The 19538-nt window shown below is 51.9% G+C and overlaps 1 protein-coding gene and 1 long non-coding RNA gene across 3 annotated transcripts in view; one reads left to right on the top strand and one right to left on the bottom strand.

Annotated features, from left to right (window-relative positions):
• Nucleotides 1–7768: 7768 nt before the first annotated feature.
• Nucleotides 7769–19538, bottom strand: part of LOC144675946 (CD151 antigen-like) — a gene marked incomplete at its 5' end in the record, with an annotated part of 15051 nt that continues 3281 nt past the window's right edge. Inside the window, 4 exons of the mRNA XM_078536465.1 lie at nt 7769–7986; nt 9064–9150; nt 12197–12355; nt 16315–16419. Coding sequence (XP_078392591.1) covers nt 7924–7986; nt 9064–9150; nt 12197–12355; nt 16315–16419 — 414 coding nt within the window. The remainder of the gene's footprint in view (nt 7987–9063; nt 9151–12196; nt 12356–16314; nt 16420–19538) is intronic.
• LOC144675947 (uncharacterized) lies at nt 15439–16276 on the top strand. 2 transcript variants are annotated; one of them, XR_013575210.1, is made up of 3 exons: nt 15439–15725; nt 15822–16015; nt 16074–16276. It is a non-coding gene; the product is annotated as an uncharacterized LOC144675947 (long non-coding RNA). The 2 variants fall into 2 exon arrangements; XR_013575209.1 differs by lacking the exon at nt 16074–16276 and having other exon boundaries at nt 15822–15941; nt 16000–16056.

Here is a 19538-nt window from a genome sequence, read left to right as displayed (position 1 = left end):
TCACCCTCAGTAAAGGTGGAATAGGGTTCAGACTGACCGCCAGTGAATGGGGAATAGGGAACAATCTGACTCTCTTGCAATGGGAAATAGGGTACAGACTGAGCCCCTGTCAAAGCAGAATAGGGTACAGACTGACCCCTAGTGAATGGGGAATAAGGTACAGATGATCGCTCTTGGGATGGGGAATAGGGTACAGACTGGCTTCTAGTCAATTGGGAATAGGATACAGACTGACCCACAGTCAATAGGGAATAGGGTACAGGCTGACTCCGAGTGAGTAGGGCATAGGTTACAGTCTGACCCGCAATGAAAGGCGATTAGGGAACAGGCTGAGCACAAGTCAATGGGGAACAGTCTCCAAACTGGACTCCCTGTCAATGTGCAATAGGGTCTGGATTGAACCCCAGTGAATGGCTGATGGGGTAGCGACTGACTCCCAGTTAATGAGGAATAGGGTACAGACTGACCCCCGGTGAATGGGGAAATTATGGCAGACTGACCCCTATTGAAAGTGGAATAAGGTACAGACAGACCCACAACGAATGGAGATTAGGGTACAGACTGACCCACAATGAATGGGGAATAGGGCACAGAGTCACCCACAGTCAATGACGAATAGGGTACTAACTGACCCCCAGTGAATTTGAATAGGGTACAGACTGACCCCCAGTGAATAGGGTGGAGACTGATCCACATTGAATGGGGAATAAGGTACAGGTTGGATTCCAGTCAGTAAGGAATAGGGTACAGTCTGACCACCAGTGAATGGGGATTAGGGTACAGACTGACCCTGAGAGAATGAGGAAAGGGTACAGTCTGACCCCAGTGAATTGGGAATATTGTACAGAATGATGCCCGGTGAAAGTGGAATAGGGCGCAAACTGACCCACAGGGAAAGAGGAATAGGGGCAGGTTAAACCCCAGTGAATAGTGAATAGAGTACAGACTGACCCCTCTTGGAATGGGGAATAGGGTAGAGCCTGGCTCCCAGTCAATGTGGGATATGGTACAGATTGACACTCAATGAATGGGGCATAGGCTACAGACTGACCTGCAGTGAATGGGGAGCAGGGTACAGACTGACCCACAGTCAATAGGGAATCGGGTACAAACTGGCCCCCAGTGAATGGGGATTAGGGTGCAGTCTTGTCCCCAGTCAATTTGGGATATGATACAGAATGACCCCCAGTAAGTGGGGAATAGGGTACAGATTTTACCAGATCAACGGGGAATAGGGTACAGGCTGACACCCAGTGAATGGAGAATTAATTACCGACTGACCACCATTAAAAATGGAATAGGGTACAGTCTACCCCCAGTGAAAGGGGAATAGGTTACAGACTGACCTCCAGTCACTGGGGTTTGGGGTACAGACTGACACGCAGTGAATGAGGACAGGGTATAGACTCACCCCTCGTGAAGGTGGAATAGGGTTCAGACTGACTGTCAGGGAATGGGGAATGGGGTATAGTCTGACTCCTATTACAATGGGGAATAGGGTATAGACTAACCTCCAGTGAATAGGGAATAGGGTACAGTCTGTCTCCTCTTGCAAAGAGGAATAGGGTACAGATTGAGCCCCAATCGGTGCGGAATAGAGCACAAACTGACCCACAATCAATAGGGAATAGGGTACAGTCTGGTACCCAGTCAATGTGGAATAGGGTACCGATTGACCCCCAATGAATGGGGTATAGGCTACAGACTGACCCGCAATGAAAGGGGATTAGGGTACAGACTGACAACAGCGAATGGGGAATAGGCTCCAAGACGGGCCCCCAATCAATGTGGAATAGGGTCTGGACTGACCCCCAGTGAATGGGGACATAGGATCTAGGGGTGTAGGGGTTTACAAACTGACCACCAATGAATGAGGAATAGGGTACAGACTGACCCCCAGTGAAAGGAGAATAGGGTACAGACAGACTCACAATGAATGGGGAATAGGGTACAGACTGACCCCCAGTGAAAGGAGAATAGGGTACAGACAGACTCACAATGAATGAGGAATAGGGTACAGACTGACCCCCAGTGAAAGGAGAATAGGGTACAGACAGACTCACAATGAATGAGGAATAGGGTACAGACTGACCCCCAGTGAAAGGAGAATAGGGTACAGACAGACTCACAATGAATGAGGAATAGGGTACAGACTGACCCCCAGTGAAAGGAGAATAGGGTACAGACAGACTCACAATGAATGGGGATTAGGGTACAGACTGACCCCCAGTGAAAGGAGAATAGGGTACAGACAGACTCACAATGAATGGGGATTAGGGTACAGACTGACCCACAATGAATTAAAACATATTTCTCCTTTAAAAGCAGTTTAGTAACATACAGGACTGTGCGAGTTTCATCCCTCCCACTCCATCTCAAGTAATTTACTCACAATTTGTTTGTTATTAGGGGTTGTAATCCCCTCTCTTTGTGCTCAATACCAGATCAGCAAATTCATTACTGGGTTATCTGAAGCACAAGATTACACAGCAGTGCCTTGGCTCAATCCTCCCAGAGAGGCAAAGCTCCTTTATTAAGATTTATTTGTTTGAAGTTTGTCGAGTTGAGCAGCCTGTTTATGTTCTGGAATATTCCAGCCATTGGCACACTGCCACAATCATCCATGTCACTTGAGTCTATGTGTGGCTCCCGCTCGTCCCATTAATGTTGCCATCACTGCAGGCCCGCCCCAGAATCAGCAGCTAGTAAAGATTAATCTCCAGGGTATTGTTCTGTGTAACCCAGGAGAAATATTATCGGGAATTGCAAATTGTGTTTTGCTTTACACGTTCTTTCAGCACCCTTTACCTGTGAGTTCTAACAATGTAGGTAATGAGGAGTATATTTGCTTTTCAATTGACAGTGATGGTGCGAAGCCAGTATTGCGATGCTGGTTGACCTAAGGCAGGGGTGTAGGGGTGTAGCATATCAAGATCATGTGATGATGCCATGAGGAACATGACCAACCCAATGGGCAACCTCAAGCTTCATCAAAATAAGTGCACCATGATCGTAAAATGATGTCTAGACTGAAAGCAAAGGTAACTTACTGTGTAAATAGACGCTGTTTACTGTGTAAATAAACTCTGTTTACTGTGTAAATAGATGCTGTTTACTGTGTAAATAGACATTGTTTGCTCTTTTTTGAGCTTTTAGAGAATTAGATAATGGGGAACCGGTAGATGTAGTATACCTGGATTTCCAAAAGGCACACTAATACAGTACCACATGAAAGTTTAAGAGGTAGGATAAGGGCTCCGGGAGTTTGGAGTAGTATTTTAGCATGGGTAGAGGATTGGTTAAAAGACAGAAAGCATAGAGTGGGGCATAAACAGGGTATTTTCAAGTTGGCAGGCAGTGAATAGTGAAGTGCTGCATGGGATGGGGGCGTTGCTTGCTAGGCCAGAATTTATTGGCCATCCCTTATTGCCATTGAGAACTGTATGGTTTGTTAGGCCATTTCAGAGGGCATTTAACAGTCAACCATTTTGCTGTGGGTCTGGAGTCACATGTAGGCCAGACCAGGTAAGGATAGCAGATTTCCTTCCCTAAAGGTCATCAGTGAACCAGGTGGGTTTTTACAACAATCGGCAATGGGTTCATGGTTATCATTAGGCTTTTAATTCCAGATTTTTTTATTGAATTCAAATTTCACCATCTGCTGTGGTGGGATTCAAACCCAGGCCCCCAGAGCATTACCCTGGATCTCTGGGATACTACCCCACCACATCCCCTGGGAACGACTTAGATGAAGAAACAGGGGCCAGAATTTTAGGTCCCATGAGTGGGCGCATGCCTAACCCAAACAGGCATAAAATTGCATGAGATGACGTCTGGCGAGCATCCTGATGTCATCACGCACTCGCGCGATATTTCGCTCGGCGGGCATGTGCAAATGTTGGAAGAGCACCTACCGCCAATTAAGCGAGCAATTGAACCCATTAATGGCCAAATTATAAGCAAGTTTTCGTGGCCCGTCCAACCTTACAGCTGACGGCCAGGCGGGCTTTATATTTTTGATGGAACCTCATCCAAAGGCAGAATGAAATCTCCATTAGGATTTAAAATAAAAAGAAATATCTGGGGACTGTTATTTTTAATGAGGTCTGCTTTCAGGTGCTTGATTGTCAAAGAGATAAGGACAGATGAAGTGAGTGGCCAACAAGATGGCAGATGGAGTATAATGTAGGGCAGTGTGAGTCTGTTTGCTTTGGTTGCAAGAGTAGAAAAGCAGAATATTGTTTGAAAGGTTTTGTAAGTGTTGATGTTCAAAGAGACTTGAGAGACAAGGAACACAGAAAGTTACCATGCAGGTACAGCAAGCAATTAGAAAGGCAAAGGGGATGTTATCCTTTATTGCAAGGGAATTGAGTGCAGGAATAAAGATGTCTTGCTACATTATACAGGGTTTTGGCGAGGCCACAGCTGGAGTACTGTGAGTAGTTTTGGTCTCCATACTTAAGGAAGGATATAGTTGTATTGGAGGTGGTACAGTGAAGGTTCTCTAAATTGGTCCCTGGGATGAGATTTACAGCCTTCTGGACTTAATATTGAGTTCAACAATTTCAGATCATGAACTCTCTCCTCCATCTCCACCCCCTTTCCAATCCCCCTTTTCCAATAATTTATAATTAAAAAAAAATATATTTTTCTTTTCCCACCTATTTTTAAATTTATTTCGATCTATTGTTTTATCTCCAACTTTTAGCCCATTTCGATCCCTTCCCCCCACCCCACCCCACCCCCACAGGGCCATCTGCCACTAGCTTGTCCTGCTTGCTACCCTTAATGTCCCCATTAGCACATTCCTTGGATAATTTCACCACCATCAACACCCCTTTGTCCTTTTGTCTATGATATCTTTGGCAATCTCTTCTTTGCCTCTACCTATCACTGGCCCCCTATCAAGCTCTACCTGTCCCACCCCCCTCTACCAGCTTATATTTCACCTCATTTCTCTATTTCCTTAGTTCTGATGAAGAGTCATACAGATTCAAAATGTCAATGGTATCCCTCTCCGCAGATGCTGCCAGACCTGCTGAGTTTTTCCAGGTATTTTTGTTTTTGCCTGGGATGAGGGGGTTGTCCTATGATGAGAAGCTGAGTAATATTCAGCTGACTTATATTCTCTGGGGTTTCTAAGAACAAGAGGCAAACTCATTGACAGAGTAGACATTGAAAGGATGTTTCTGCTGGTCAGGGGATCTAAAACACGGGGGCACAGTCTCAGGATAAGGAACTGGTCATTCAGGACTGGGATGAGGAGAAATTACATCAAAGGGTTGTGAATATTTGGAATTCGCTACCCCAGAGGATTTGGTTGTGAGAGTGTGTGCGGAGTGTTTTGGGAAGTGTGTGCGGAGTGTTTCGGGAAGTGTGTGTGGAGTGTTTCGGGAAGTGTGTGTGGAGTGTTTCGGTGAGTGTGTGCAGAATGTTTTGGTGTGCAGAGTGTTTTGGCGAGCGTGTGCAGAATGTTTAGCGGGCGTGTGCGGAGTGTTTTGGCGAGCGCAGGCAGTGTGTTTTGGTGAGCGTGTGCGGAGTGTGTTTAGCAAGCGCGTGCGGAGTGTTTAGCAAGCGCGTGCAGTGTGTTTAGCAAGCGCGTGCAGAGTGTTTTGGCAAGCGCGTGCGGAGTGTTTAGCAAGCGTGTGTGGAGTGTGTTTGGCGAGCGTGTGCGGAGTGTGTTTGGCGAGCGTGTGCAGAGTGTGTTTAGCAAGCGTGTGCAGAGTGTTTTGGTGAGCGCGTGCAGAGTGTTTTGGCGAGCGTGTGTGGAGTGTGTTTGGTGAGCGTGTGCAAAGTGTTTTGGTGAGTGTATGCGGAGTGTTTTGGTGAGCGTGTGCGGAGTGTTTTGGTGAGTGTGTGCAGAGTGTTTTGGTGAGCGTGTGCAGAGTGTTTTGGTGAGCGTGTGCGGAGTGTTTTGGTGAGTGCGGAGTGTTTTGGTGAGCATGTGCGGAGTGTTTTGGTGAGCGTGTGCAGAGTGTTTTGGTGAGCGTGTGCGGAGTGTTTTGGTGAGCGTGTGCGGAGTGTTTTGGTGAGCGCGTGCAGAGTGTTTTGGCGAGCGTGTGCGGAGTGTGTTTGGCGAGCGTGTGCGGAGTGTGTTTGGCGAGCGTGTGCGGAGTGTGTTTGGTGAGCGTGTGCGGAGTGTTTTGGAGTGTATGCGGAGTGTTTTGGTGAGCGTGTGCGGAGTGTTTTGGTGAGCGTGTGCGGAGTGTTTTGGTGAGCGTGTGCAGAGTGTTTTGGTGAGCGTGTGCGGAGTGTTTTGGTGAGAGTGTGTGTTTTCTCACTCAGACACTGTGTGGTGTTAGATTATGCTTTATTTTCTACAGTAAATATAAAAATACAGGGTTGGGGAACTCCCCCACTGTAATCAGTGACAGCTACAGTAATATAACAGAAGGTTAGAGGGAGGAGCAGAGACCCTCAGGGTTCCCGTTATCTTCTCTGCTCCACAGCACCTTTAACACAGAGTGCCTGGGGAACCACAGTTCTCCAGAGATATCACAAGGCACGACCAGCACAAACACAGAATCAGCACAGTTTACAGTCATCAGTTTAAATGTTAATTGTTTTGTTAACTATCTCCCCTCACCCTCCCCAGCAAGCAGTCAAAGGACAGCCATGATTTCCAGATCAGGTTAATAACATTATGTCCATCTGAAGCGCAGTTCCCAGGCCCAGATTCTGTTACTGGATGTGTTCACAGCAGACATCACAAGAAGGCCATGACTCCTGAGTGACACATTCATCGTCCTCCTTCTCGTGTCTGGGGCTGGCTGTAGGGCCCTGTTCTTCAGTCTGTACAGGGTGTGCACCAAAAACGAGGCAGTCCCTGGAGAGGATGGTGTCCACGCAGCGGGGGTGAGCAAGGGAGCATGTCAGGAGTATAAGCTCGGGGTGTAGGAGCAGGGGGGGTTAGAGGAGCTGGCCTACCATTGGTCAGTGAAATCAGGCCAAGATGACCCAAGGAGAGGCTATTAATGCATCACTCTGCATTGGCAGAGAATGGCGGCATCCTTTCAAACTACCCGAGGGCGGGAGTGCCAGTGAAACCAAGAACTTTATTCCCAGATGGTCTCACTCTCTCTCTTGAAGGCTTCAAGGGGAGAATTCCTCGGGAAGTTTTAATGTACAGCCAGTTTTCAGTGCACTGGGACTGCCAGGTGTGGCCGAGGAGCATGGTGGTAGGTTCACTCAGTCACGTGTTTATCTCAGGGCTGGCATTAATACCCAGGACCAGCCCAGCTCCAGGCTTCTCATCAATGGACCCTAATCCTAACTGGCCAGTTATTACTGAGGGTTATGTTACAGGAGCTGGGTGGGGGAGGGGACCCAGAGGTGGGGAGCGGGTGGGGGAGGGGGACCCAGAGCGGGGGAGCGGGTGGGGGAGGGGACACAGAGATGGGGATTGGGTGGGGGAGGGGACCCAGAGGTGGGGAGTGGGTGGGGGAGGGGGGCCCGGAGGTGGGGAGCGGGTGGGGGAGGGGACCCAGAGGTGGGGAGCGGGTGGGGGAGGGGGACCCGGAGGTGGGGAGCGGGTGGGGGAGGGGGACCCGGAGGTGGGGAGCGGGTGGGGGAGGGGGAGCCGGAGGTGGAGAGCGGGTGGGGGAGGGGGAGGGGGAGCCGGAGGTGGGGAGCGGGTGGAGGAGGGGGACCCGGAGGTGGGGAGCGGGTGGAGGAGGGGGGCCCGGAGGATGGGGAGCGGGTGGGGGAGGGGGACCCGGAGGTGGGGAGCGGGTGGGGGAGGGGACCCGGAGGTGGGGAGCGGGTGGGGGAGGGGGGCCCGGAGGATGGGGAGTAGGTGGGGGAGGGGGACCCGGAGGGTGGGCCCTATAATGAACTGCCTCTCATTTCACATCCCTGATGACAATCAGTTTCATGGAAAGTTGAGCTGTGAATGCAGGGAGGAAGGTGCATTAAAGCCTGACTCTAATAGGGAGTGTCTGCTTTCAAGTTCCTGTACAGACAGCAGGTAAAGATCATTCCAAAAATCTGCAAAGAAAAGGACATTACATCAGTTTTATCCAGTCTCCATTATCAGCGCATCACCCGCTCTGACAGCAAGGACACCAGAGGGGCAGCAAGGATGTCACGCAAGACTGAGGGACGCTCACACAGGGAGCTCCACACTGAGACCGAGGGGCCACACGGAGAGTTCCACGCTGAGACCGAGGGGCCACACGAAGAGCTCCACACTGAGACCGAGGGGCCGCACGGAGAGCTCCACGCTGAGACCGAGGGGCCGCACGGAGAGCTCCACGCTGAGACCGAGGGGCCGCACGGAGAGCTCCACGCTGAGACCGAGGGGCCGCACGGAGAGCTCCACGCTGAGACCGAGGGGCCGCACGGAGAGCTCCACGCTGAGACCGAGGGGCCGCACGGAGAGCTCCACGCTGAGACCGAGGGGCCGCACGGAGAGCTCCACGCTGAGACCGAGGAGCCGCACGGAGAGCTCCACGCTGAGACCGAGGAGCCGCACGGAGAGCTCCACGCTGAGACCGAGGAGCCACACGGAGAGCTCCACGCTGAGACCGAGGGGCCACACGGAGAGCTCCACGCTGAGACCGAGGGGCCACACGGAGAGCTCCACGCTGAGACCGAGGGGCCACACGGAGAGCTCCACAGTGAGACCGAGGGGCCACATAGGAGCTCCACATTGCGACGTTCTCTCAGCTAATTTTAAACACCTTGCTGCCATCGATTTTTTAAAATAGAGTTCTAAGATGAAAGAGATGTCAGTTTATTTGGCATCCTCCAGGTGGGCATGGCATCACAGAGCGTCTATCCTTGGGCACCAATCAAGCTTAGCCTTCCCGACCACTTCAGCTCTGACATGTTCCTGATCTTGGGGGTTGGGGGTGGGTGGTTTAGCAGTAGGTGTGGGGGGACAGAGGGGTTAAAAGGCATCATTGTGAGCCAGGGGTTCAGACACTCAGACTGATACTGAGGTGAGGGGGTGAAGCTAGGACCTGTTGTACATGTCAGTCAGTGTGTTCAAGCATTCCGCACTCGGTTGTTCAGCCACACATTCCTACTCCCTATCCATGTCTCCGTCAATTGTGTTCCTACCTGGACGCAGGCGATTCCTATTCCCACTGCTCCAATAATCTTCAAATGGGCCATGATAAACCCCTCTAGCTTGGTGATACAGCCTCCCTGTAAAAAAACAACTCTGTCACATTGGGGTTCCCAGTTATACTACATCATGCAGCAAGTGCTTAGAGAGAGAGTGCAGAGCTTTATCAGAATAGTTCCAGGGAATAGGACTTCAGTTATTCAGAGGAACTACAGAAACTGGGGATGGAAATCTAATAAATAGAGGAATAGCAGGACAGTTTGGACCCATGGAGTACGCATCCTGTTCCATGTGTGAACTCCAGGCTACCTCTCTTCTCCTTGATAGCCACATTGAACAGCAAGCATTGTTAGCCGCAGCAGTTCTAGCTCTGGGCTTTAGTGCTTGAGCAGCAGCTGGTCTCACTGCGGTGTATCCCTGAAGTTGAGAGCTTCGTTGATAGCACGTTTATAGATATAATCACCCTGCAGCTTCAGGGTTTGTAGGCCAATAGGGAATGGGTACATACCAGGCAAGTCAAGGAAGACCAGACAGGTAGTGCAGGAGTGTCCCGAGTATATCTCACCCTCTAACCAGTCTTCTGTTCTGAATGCTGATGAGAGTGATGGTTCGTCTGAGAGTGAAGCCAGAGACAAGTGCATGGCACCATGGGTGGCTCAGCTATACAGGGGGTTAGGAGGACAATTGGAAAAGCAACAGCGATGGAAATTTGATAGTTATGGGACTGAGAGATGTTTCTGTAGCCACAGGTGTGAATCCAGGGTGGTACATGTCTCCCTGGTGCCAGGGTAAAGAATGTCACACTATGGCTGCAGAGGAGGGAGTGAACAGCCAGTTGTCACATTCCACATCAGTACCAATGACTTAGAAAGAGGGATGAGGTCCCGGAGGTAGAATTTAAGGTGTTAGGAAGGAGCTGAAAGGTAGTAGCCTCTTAATTACTCTCAGTACCATCTGCTAGTCAGTTTAGAAAGAGAAGGAACAGATGAATTCCTGGCTGAGAGATGGTGTAGGAGGCTTTAGATTCCTGGAACATTGGGACCAGTTCAGTGGGAGATGAGACTTATACAGGCCGGATGGGTTACACCTAGAGACGGGGTTGCGTGGATTGTGGTGGTTTGCTCGTGCTGCTGGGGTGGGTTTACACTAACTGGGCAGGGGGATGGGAAGCAGGAGGTAGTATCAAGCAGGAGAGGAGTATCAAGTGCAGAGAATTGGGAGAGAGATATTATTTCCCACCTTGGTGCTTAGGTATGAGATGGAGTCAGAGTAAGTGGAAAAGTAACGAGGTCTAAATGAGGTTTACTGCGCCTTTATGTGAATGCACAAAGAGTGCGATAAATAAAGGTAATGTTGTTGTGGCAATATCAGACTCCTGACTAAATAAAGGCAGGACTGGGTGCTAAATATTCCTGGATACTGGGTGTTCAGGAAGGATAGGGAAAGAAACAAAGTGGGAGGGGTGGCAGTATTGATTAAGGAGAGTATTCCCCCCATAGGGGTCAAGGACAGAAACTATTTGGCTAGACCAAAGGAACAAAAAAGGTGCAATTACATTGCTTAGTGTAGCCCATAGACCTCTGACTAGTCAGAAGGATGCAGAGGAGCACATTTGCAAAGAAATTACAGAGAGGTGCAAGAATTATATAATGTTCATTTTAATTATCTGGAGAAAGCCTGGGATAGTAGTACTGTGAAGGGCAGAGAGGGATTAGAGTTTCTACAGCGTGCACAGGGGAATTTTCTACAACAGTATGTGTCCAGTGCAATGAGGCAGGAGGCACTGCTAGACCAGGTTCTTGGGGATGAGGTGGGTCAAGGGGAACATTTAGGGGACAGTGGCACAGGTTGGCTATGGAAAAAGACAAGGAGCAATCCAGACTAAGAATAATTAATTAGGGGGTTGGGGGGAATGGGGGAAGCCAACTTCAATGGGGCAAGAATGGACCTGGTCCAGATAAATTGCAATCAAAGATTAGTAGGCAAAACTGTGTCGGAACAACGGACTGAGTTTAAAGAGGAGATAGTTTGGGTACAGTCAAGATACGTTTCATGAGGGGTACAGGTGGAACAATCAAATCCAGAGCTCACAGGATAATGAAAGAGAGAGAGTAAAATGAAGCAGAAAAGGGATGAATATGACAGATGTCAGGTGGATAATACAATGGAGAGCCAGGCTGAATATAGAAGGCTCAGAGCAATGAGGAATGTCTAGATGTCTAGTGGCTGTTACTCAGAAACCCCACCTCCTCCCCGTGTTACACAGAAACCCCTCCCCTGTTATGCAGAAACTCCTCCCCGTTATGTAGAAGCCCCTCCCTGTTACGCAGACACCCCTCCCCCGTTATGCAGAAACCCCTCCCCCGCTACTCAAAAACCCCTCCCCGTTACGCAGAAACCTCACCCCCGATACTCAGAAACCCCTCCCGCTCCATGTATTATGCAGAAACCCCTCCCCCGATACTCAGAAACCCCTCCCCCCGTGTTACGCAGAAACCCCTCCCCGTTACTCAGAAACCCCTCCCCCTCCCCGTGTTACGCAGAAACCCCTCCCCGTTACACAGAAACCCCTCCCCGTTACACAGAAACCCCTCCCCGTTACACAGAAACCCCTCCCCGTTACACAGAAACCCCTCCCCATTACAGAGAAACCAGTCCCCATTACACAGAAACCCCTCCCCATTACACAAACACCCCTCCCCGTTACACAGAAACCCCTCCCCGTTACACAGAAACCCCTCCCCGTTACACAGAAACCCCTCCCCGTTACACAGAAACCCCTCCCCGTTACACAGAAACCCCTCCCCGTTACACAGAAACCCCTCCCCGTTACACAGAAACCCCTCCCCCTCCCTGTTACACAGAAACCCCTCCCTGTTACACAGAAATCCCTCCCCCGTTACACAGAAACCCCTCCCCGTTACACAGAAACCCCTCCCCGTTACGCAGAAACCCCTCCCCGTTACACAGAAACCCCTCCCCGTTACGCAGAAACCCCTCCCCGTTACGCAGAAACCCCTCCCCGTTACGCAGAAACCCCTCCCCATTACACAGAAACCCCTCCCCGTTACACACTGCTGGCTGTGATCCCCTCTCCGGATGGTCAGGCCCTGTCCCCACACTCACCTCCACCTTGTAGATATTGGAAGGGTGGTCTCTCTTGCCACACCCGGTGCTCACGGTTTTGCAGCAGCTGTCAGGTACAATTCTGTCTCCGGATTTCCCAGTCTTCACCCACTCGCTCTCCAGCCAGTCCTTGGAGTTGTTGCTCCCACAGCAGTGGAACTAAAGAGGTAAAGACACAGAGGAGTTTGGTGAGAGCTCACGGAGCCACTTGTCACTGAAACTGAGACAATCTCATCCGCAGCCGCGTTCCTCCCTTCCCCAGACCCAAACGCTCATTCTCCAATTTCTCTCCAATCTCCCCTCACACCTTCTCCGAGCTGATCCCATCTCCACGTGACTCACCGCTCTCCATCCTCCACCCTATTCCCACTAAAGTGACAACTGTCCCCATTTCAGTCAATATTTTTAATGATTCTTGTTATGATTCCAGCTGATGTTAATGCTGGACAAGTCCGATCCCAGAGTGAAACCTGGCTTGATAGATCCTAACTTTGTTTTTGGAGGTCACTTACTGAACACATTCACAAGAGTCTGCCACTGTGCTTATAACACAAAGAAAGTTTATTAAACAAGAAAAATAAACTATATTACTCTAGACAAAAGATTTCAATACAAACACCAGAAAATGATTCAAACTCACACTATTCCTTTTATCCCAGAAATTCACTTACAGACATAAAACCCTAGTGAAGATTTACCACTATCTCAACATCAAGGCTTCTTGCTTGGGCTGGCTCCATTGCGATTTTTTTTCTTTTGGTGGATTTCTGAGCATTTACTAGATGCTGTTACCCGGCTGGTATTTCTCCCTGAGACACCCCAAAACCACAATCTAAACTCACTATTCATTCAACTTCAGAGCAAACACATGGGTTCCCTAAGCTCAGTTTCTCAGCAGTCTTGTAGAATTTCTTGCTAGAGAGTTTAGAACTCCTGCCTTCACTCTTTCTGGCATACACACACCGGCTAACCTGCCCTGTGTGTCCCTGGACACCTGTCGCTAGGCAATAGCACAGTTTTTTCTACCTTATTTGTTTTCCTAAATTCACTAAGCCACTAACCCTTTTGTAATCCTATCTCTTCACTTGGCAAGGGTTGTAAAAACTTATTAAAAATGCATGTATATAAACAGCCTCCAGACTTCCTAGCACCAAACTCACAAAAAACTCTAAATGAAACTAGAACCATGTTCCGCCTTTCTTAACATACAAATATAAATTAAACTCAAAGTTATACATTGTTCCGACCATTCTCTCTTTTCAGGTACTGTTTCTCCCTCCTTTAATCTACCATCATCACTCCCTCCTCAAAAAGACCAAACCACAACAACCCCAATCCTTACAGCCACCATCCCAACTCTAACTGCCCTTTCCTCTCTGAAATCCTCGATATATTGTCACTTCCCAAATCCGCTTGTGTCTTTCCCATAACTCCATGCTTAAATCCCTCCAATCAGGTTTCTCTCCCTGTCACAGTACCTAAATGACTCTTAGGATATCATTCGTGACACTGATATGTGACAGTGACAAAGGTGAACTTTCCCTCCACATCCTTCTTGATTGGTCTGCAACCTTTTACATGGTTGACCATACCATCCTCCTTCAACGCCTCTCCACTCTTGCTAAGCTGGGTGCTCCCACATATGGCTCCTTTGTAATCTATCTAATCATAACCAGGGAATCACTTACAACGGCTCCTCTTCCTGCTCCCACACTATTATCTCTGGTGTTTCCCAAGGATCTGTCCTTGATCCTTTCCTATTTCCCATCTATTTGCTGGCCATTGGCGATATCATCAGAAGGCATGGTGTTAGTTTTCACATCTATGTTGATGATACGCAGTTCAACCTCTCTTGGCTCCTCCACTGTTGCTAAATGATCAGACTGCTTTCCCAACATCTGGTACCGGATGAGCAGAAATTTCCTCCATTTAAATATTGGGAAGACTGAAGTCATTGTTTTTGTTCTCATTCCAAATTCTGTTTCCTGGCTACCAACTCCATCCCTCTCCTTGGTAATGCTCTGAGATTAAGTCCTGAGCCTTGCTCTGCTATTAGCACATTCTGCTATCTGGCCTTTACGCCACTATTAACACCTGCCTTAGTCTTTAACACTATCATTACCATTTCCTTTGTCTTGTGTCCATGACATATTTGTCAAATCTCTCCTGAGCTCCCACCTATCCCTGACCTTCTCTTTTGCTGCACCCTCTCGTCAACAGTATAAAATCCATCACATTTCTTTAGTTCTGAAGAAGAGTCATATGGATTTGAAACGTTAACTCTGTTTCTCTCTCCACAGATGCTGCCAGAGCTACTGAGTTTTTCCAGCATTTTCTGTTTTTATTATCTGAGATTAAGCCAGTCTGTTCACAAACTTGGTGTCACATTTGATCTGAGATGAGCTTCTGACCCAATATTCATGTCGTATCTAAAACCGCCTTTATCCACCTCTGTAACATCATTTAACTTCACCCTGTCTCAGCTTATCTGTTGCTGAGCCCCTCACCCATGGTTGCGTTACCTTGAGGCTTTACTATTCCAATGCACTTGACTGTTCCTGGGTGGTCTTCCACGTTCTACCCTCCGTAACCTTGACAATCTCTAAAATTTTGCTGCTTGTGTCTTAACTTGCAGCAAGTCCCATTGCCCTATCACCCCTGTGCACGCTGACCTACATTGGCTCCCAGTCAAGTAGCATCTTGACTTTAAAATTCTTATCCTTGTTTTCAAAGCCCTCAGTGGCCTCGATCCTCCCTATCTCTATAATCTGCTCTAGCCCTTAACCCTCCGAGATACCTGCACTCCTCGAATTCTGGCATCTTGTGCATTACCAATCAGAATTGCTCCACCACTGGTGGTCATGCCTTCAGTTACCTAGACCCAAGCTCTGGAATTCCCTCCCCACATCTCTCTACCTCTTTATATCACTTCCCCCACTTTAAGACTCTTCTTGCAACCAACTTATGACCAAGCTTTTGGTTATCTGACCTAATATCTCCTTTTACAGCTCAGAAAATATTTCTGGTTTGTAATACTCTTGGGACATTTTAGGACATTAATGATGCCATTCTCAATACAATTGTTGTTGTATTAACCCTGCAACCAACACAAGCAAAGTCCAAAAAGTCTCCAGGCTCACTCTCCCCAGGTCACTCCCCGCCGCTCACTCTCTCGGATGGTCACTCTCCCTGGGTCACTCTCCCCAGGTCACTCCCCGCCGCTCACTCTCTCAGATGGTCACTCTCCCTGGGTCACTCTCCCCAGGTCACTCCCCGCCGCTCACTCTCTCCGGTGGTCACTCTCCCTGGGTCACTCTCCCCAGGTCACTCCCCGCCGCTCACTCTCCCCAGCGCTCACTCTCCCCGGGTCACTCTCCCCGGGTCAATCTCCGCAGTGCTCACTCTCCCCGGGTCACTCTCCCCGGGTCAATCTCCCCAGCGCTCACTCTCCCCGGGTCAATCTCCCCAGCGCTCACTCTCCCCGGGTCACTCTCCCCGGGTCAATCTCCCCAGTGCTCACTCTCCCCGGGTCAATCTCCCCGGGTCAATCTCCCCAGCGCTCACTCTTCCCGGGTCCCCAGGTCAATCTCCCCGGCGCTCACTCTCCCCGGGTCAATCTCCCCAGCGCTCACTCTCCTCGGGTCACTCTCCCCAGGTCAATCTCCCCGGCGCTCACTCTCTCTGGCGCTCACTCTTCCCGGGTCACTCTCCCCGGGTCAATCTCCCCAGTGCTCACTCTCCCCGGGTTAATCACCCCGGCGCTCACTCTCCCCGGGTCAATCTCCCCGGGTCAATCTCCCCAGCGCTCACTCTCCCCGGGTCAATCTCCCCGGGTCAATCTCCCCAGCGCTCACTCTCCCCGGGTTACTCTCCCCAGCGCTCACTCTCCCCGGGTCAATCTCCCCAGGTCAATCTCCCCAGCGCTCACTCTCCCCGGGTCACTCTCCCCAGGTCAATCTCCCCGGGTCAATCTCCCCAGTGCTCACTCTCCCTGGGTTAATCACCCCGGCGCTCACTCTCCCCGGGTCAATCTCCCCAGTGCTCACTCTCCCCGGGTTAATCACCCCGGCGCTCACTCTCCCCGGCTCAGCTCACTCTCACCGTGTTAGATTACTCACTTCTTGCTGAAGTTTGTCGACGGCCTTGGTAATTTTCGTGTCTCCTTCCACCCGGTATTTTTCGATCATTGTCACTCTCAGATTGGTCTTCAGGTCATCACTGAGCTGCAAGAGAGGGCAGAGAGTTAGAGCGAGGGACAAAGTGAGAGTGAGGGACAGAGCGGGAGCCAGAGCGAGGGACAGAGCAAGAGCCAGAGCCAGAGCGAGGGACAGAGCAAGAGCAAGAGCCATAGCAAAGACAGAGCAAGAGCCAGAGCCAGAGCGAGGGACAGAGCGGGAGCCCGAACGAGGGACAGAGCGGGAGCCAGAGCCAGAGCGAGGGACAGAGCGGGAGCCAGAGCGAGGGACAGAGCAAGAGCCAGAGCGAGGGGCAGAGCGGGAGCCAGAGCGAGGGGCAGAGCAAGAGCCAGAGCCAGAGCGAGGGACAGGGCAGGAGCCCGAGTGAGGGACAGATCAGGAGCCAGAGCCAGAGCGAGGGACAGAGCGGGAGCCAGAGCCAGAGCGAGGGACAGAGCGGGAGCCAGAGCCAGAGCGAGGGACAGAGCGTGAGCCAGAGCCAGAGCAAGGAACAGAGCGGGAGCCAGAGCCAGAGCGAGGGACAGAGCGAGAGCCCGACCGAGGGGCAGGGCGAGAGCCAGAGTGAGGGACAGAGCGAGAGCCAGAGCGAGGGACAGAGCGGGAGCCAGAGCCAGAGCGGGGGACAGAGCGGGAGCCAGAGCGAGGGACAGAGCGGGAGCCAGAGCCAGAGCGAGGGACAGAGCCAGAGCGAGGGACAGAGCGAGATCCCGAGTGAGGGACAGAGCGGGAGCCAGAGTGAGGGACAGAGCGGGAGCCAGAGCGAGGGACAGAGCGAGGGACAGAGCGAGATCCCGAGCGAGGGACAGAGCGGGAGCAAGAGCGGGGGACAGAGCGAGGGATAGAGCGAGGGACAGAGCCAAAGCCAGAGCGAGAGCCAGAGCCAGAGCGAGGGACAGAGCCAGAGCCAGAGCGAGGGACAGAGCGGGAGCCAGAGCCAGAGTGAGGGACAGAGCGAGGGACAGAGCCAGAGCGAGGGACAGAGCCAGAGCGAGGGACAGAGCGGGAGCCAGAGCCAGAGTGAGGGACAGAGCGAGATCCCGAGCGAGGGGCAGAGCGGGAGCCCGAGCCCGAGCGAGGGACAGAGCGAGAGCCCGAGCGAGAGGTGGAGCGAGAGCCAGAGCGAGGGACAGAGCGGGAGCGCGAGCCCGAGCGAGGGGCAGAGCGAGAGCCCGAGCGAGAGGTGGAGCGAAAGCCAGAGCGAGGGACAGAGCGGGAGCGCAAGCGAGAGGTGGAGCGAGGGACAGAGCGGGAGCCAGAGCCCGAGCGAGGGACAGAGCGAGGGACAGAGCGAGAGGTGGAGCGAGAGCCAGAGCGAGGGACAGAGCGGGAGCCAGAGCGAGGGACAGAGCGGGAGCGCAAGCGAGAGGTGGAGCGAGGGACAGAGCGGGAGCCAGAGCCCGAGCGAGAGCCAGAGCGAGGGACAGAGCGGGAGCGCAAGCGAGAGGTGGAGCGAGAGCCAGAGCGGGAGCCCGAGCGAGAGCCAGAGCGAGGGACAGAGCAGGAGCCCGAGCGAGAGGTGGAGCGAGAGCCAGAGGGAAGGGCAAAGCCAGAGCTAGAGCGAGGGACAGAGCGAGAGCCAGAGTGAGAACGGGAGCGAGGGACAGAGAGACCCGCTGCACACGGGTCTGAGCCTGGGGGTCAGTGTGGGACAGAGAGACCTGCTGTACCCGGGCCTGACACTGGCTGTCAGTGTGGGACAGAGACCTGCTGTACCCATGTTTAACACTGGGGGTCAGTGTGGGACAGAGAGACCTGATGTACCCGGGTCTGACACTGGGGGTCAGTGTGGGACAGAGAGACCTGCTGTACCCAGGTCTGACACTGGCTGTCAGTGTGGGACAGAGAGACCTGCTGTACCCGAATCTGACACTGGGTGTCAGTGTGGGACATGGAGACCTGCTGTACCCGAATCTGACACTGGGTGTCAGTGTGGGACAGAGAGACCTGCTGTACCCGGGTCTGACACTGGGTGTCAGTGTGGGACAGGGAGACCTGCTGTACCCGAATCTGACACTGGGGGTCAGTGTGGGACAGGGAGAGACCTGCTGTACCCGAAACTGACACTGGGTGTCAGTGTGGGACAGAGAGAGACCTGCTGTACCCGAATCTGACATTGGGTGTCAGTGTGGGACAGAGAGAGACCTGCTGTACCCGAATCTGGCACTGGGTGTCAGTGTGGGACAGAGAGACCTGCTGTACCCGGGTCTGACACTGGGGGTCAGTGTGGGACAGAGAGGCCTGCTGAACCCGGGTCTGACACTGGGGGTCAGTGTGGGACAGAGAGGCCTGTTGTACTGGGTCTGACACTGAGGGTCAGTGTGGGACAGGGAGACCTGATGTACCCGAATCTGACACTGGGGGTCAGTATGGGACAGAGAGAGAGACCTGCTGTACCCTAATGTGACACTGGGGATCAGTGTGGGACAGGGAGACCTGCTGTACCCTAATGTGACACTGGGTGTCAGTGTGGGACAGAGAGACCTGCTGTACCCGGGTTTGACACTGGGGGTCAGTGTGGGACAGAGAGACCTGCTGTACCCTAATGTGACACTGGGTGTCAGTGTGGGACAGAGAAACCTGCTGTACCCAGGTTTAACACTGGGGGTCAGTGTGGGACACTGACCTGCTGTACCCGGGTCTGGCACTGGGTGTCAGTGTGGGACAAAGAGGCCTGCTGTACCCGGGTCTGGCACTGGGTGTCAGTGTGGGACAGGGAGACCTGCTGTACTCGAATCTGACACTGGGGGTCAGTGTAGGACAGAGTGACCTGCTGTACCCGAGTCTGACACTGAGTGTCAGTGTGGGACAGAGAAACCTGCTATACCCGGGTTTGACACTGGGGGTCAGTGTGGGACAGAGACCTGCTGTATCCAGGTTTGACACTGGGAGTCAGTGTGGGACACTGGCCTGCTGTACCCAGGTCTGACACTGGGGGTCAGTGTGGGACACTGGCCTGCTGTACCCAGGTCTGACACTGGGGGTCAGTGTGGGACAGGGAGACCTGCTGTACCCAGGTTTGACACTGGGGGTCAGTGTGGAACACTGGCCTGCTGTACCCAGGTCTGACACTGGGGGCCAGTGTGGGACAGGGAGACCTGCTGTACCCAGGTCTGACATTGGGGGTCAGTGTGGGACAGAGAGACCTG

This window comes from Cetorhinus maximus, unplaced genomic scaffold, assembly GCF_964194155.1.
Source record: "Cetorhinus maximus unplaced genomic scaffold, sCetMax3.hap1.1 HAP1_SCAFFOLD_1238, whole genome shotgun sequence".
Lineage (NCBI taxonomy): Eukaryota > Metazoa > Chordata > Chondrichthyes > Lamniformes > Cetorhinidae > Cetorhinus > Cetorhinus maximus.
The sequence above is the reverse complement of the archived record's forward strand: the minus strand, read 5'-3'. Positions and strand labels throughout refer to the sequence as shown.